Source organism: Echinococcus granulosus (genome assembly GCF_000524195.1).
Source record: "Echinococcus granulosus chromosome Unknown EG_S00171, whole genome shotgun sequence".
Classification (NCBI taxonomy): Eukaryota; Metazoa; Platyhelminthes; class Cestoda; order Cyclophyllidea; family Taeniidae; genus Echinococcus; species Echinococcus granulosus.
The window spans coordinates 48,322-50,101 of NW_020170551.1; the positions used below are offsets into that span (position 1 = coordinate 48,322).

A 1,780-nucleotide genomic window follows, 5' to 3' on the forward strand; every position below is an offset into this window, starting at 1 on the left:
CCATGATTACCCAATTCAACTTCAATATCTCCTCCATCTTGATCTTGACAATACCAATCAGGAATTCCGATCGAGAGGAATCTCATTCCTTCTTTTTTCTGGAATTGGTCCACCCTTTTCCCTGCCAACACTGAGTGTTTTCAATTGAATAGCTCTAAAGTTTTATCGCGTTTGTCACCAACCTACATGTATGCGACACTCTGATTTCATCGACGTTCCCATGTCACAAACGCGTGATGCTTTCTATCATGTAGACAGACAAACAACGCGTGTTCTGTTCTGAAAAAGGTCACTTTCGTAAATGATATTGGTTTTCACAACCACTCGAAAGATACGCTACTGTGATTTTGTTGAGCGAAGTAGAAGGGGGCACTGGCAGTCGCAAATCGGATAGTCAAGATTTCACTTTAACATAAATGCCATTGCTAACATTTTTTAAACTATCCGACTCAAACCCTCTAGTCGCCAACCCTTCTAGTCACATGTTAACAGCTCAGTAACTCTTCTGCATGTTGGTGATAAAACTCCATTCAGGTGCACAGCCATTCACCTTACAACAAACCCCTCGGAATAAGATGTATAACCGATAAGCGAACCCGGTCCTCATTTCGTTGGCTGGATACCATAGCCAAATGAATGCCACAGAAGGAGAGGAGGCCATCAGCCTCAGACTACGAAATATAACTTCAACTCGGAATCTGCTTATGTTTATGATGGGAGCACCTATTAGGGTCAAGTCCACTTTTGACAATCACCCCGACCTCGTCCTTTTCCGCTAGGCAAATTAACAACTAAGTATCACAGTTCATGAGGAAGAAGAATGGAGATTCAATTAAAACCGATGCGCTGCTTCAGCATAGCGTCTTCTTGCAACTAGTTAAAACAACTCTACTTCCCTTTCTTTTCTTTTTCTTTAAAGTGGTGTTCTTGCCTCGTGGTCGTCAGGATCAGGAGCCGCGGGCATCGTTGGTGCTTTGGCGTACGCTGCGCTGACGTCTATTTTTTCGCCACAGGTTACCCTCCTTGCCATCACCTTTGTACCCTTGGCGATGCTTTTCATGTGAGTTTTTGAAATCACCTTTTAAAGATCTGACAGTTGGTTCTGTGCTCCTCTTTACCATGAAGAGAAAATTGTCTTCACTTGATCCAACGAGTGGTCATTCATTGCGCTATTTTTTAAGTCCACCTGACTCCAGATGGTCCATTCGCCACAAAAAGGGCAATTTTATGTGTGTTGGATAGATTTGGGTGGGAATTTATGGTCCAAGTGCTCACTGAAGAGCTGGTGAACTGTTAACGACAATTTTGCGAATTAGACGTCACAACGATACCAGAACGTGGAGGTTGAATAGTCCTAGAGGTTGGAGGCGTCATTGAAATGACTGCCGTCCTGTTTGTTACAGTCTGTAGCAACTTTTCTGCGTGTTGTAAATTAAACAAATGGATGAAATAATTGTATTTGCTGCAGACGTCCATTTTCTATGTTTGAAATTGGAGATTTTGTAGGTAGGCGTAGATTCTGTCGAGTTTTTAATCAACAAAGGGTCAAGTGACAAAGACAAGGACATCAACTCTAACGACCGTATTTATCGCTGGGTTTGAGTATGAGTAGGCAGGGCCGACGGCATGTGTGTCAACCAACTACTGAAAACAAAGGATGCCTCCATGCTCTCTTATTTGTGGCCTCTTAATAGGCATTGGTAGTGTGATGGTGACTTGTACATTTCAAGTCGATCTGTGCGTGATATAGACCAGTGTGGGGAACCAGACGAGGATGCAA

The 1,780-nt window shown here is 43.1% G+C and overlaps 1 protein-coding gene across 1 annotated transcript in view; it reads left to right on the forward strand. All coding sequences in view use genetic code 11, as the record gives it.

Annotated features, from left to right (window-relative positions):
* The window catches only part of EGR_09851 (Battenin), a gene marked incomplete at both ends in the record, with an annotated part of 10,879 nt that overhangs the window by 2,644 nt on the left and 6,455 nt on the right, over window positions 1-1,780 (forward strand). Inside the window, one exon of the mRNA XM_024499100.1 lies at window positions 920-1,060. Within this exon, the coding sequence (XP_024346482.1) occupies window positions 920-1,060 (141 nt within the window). The remainder of the gene's footprint in view (window positions 1-919; window positions 1,061-1,780) is intronic.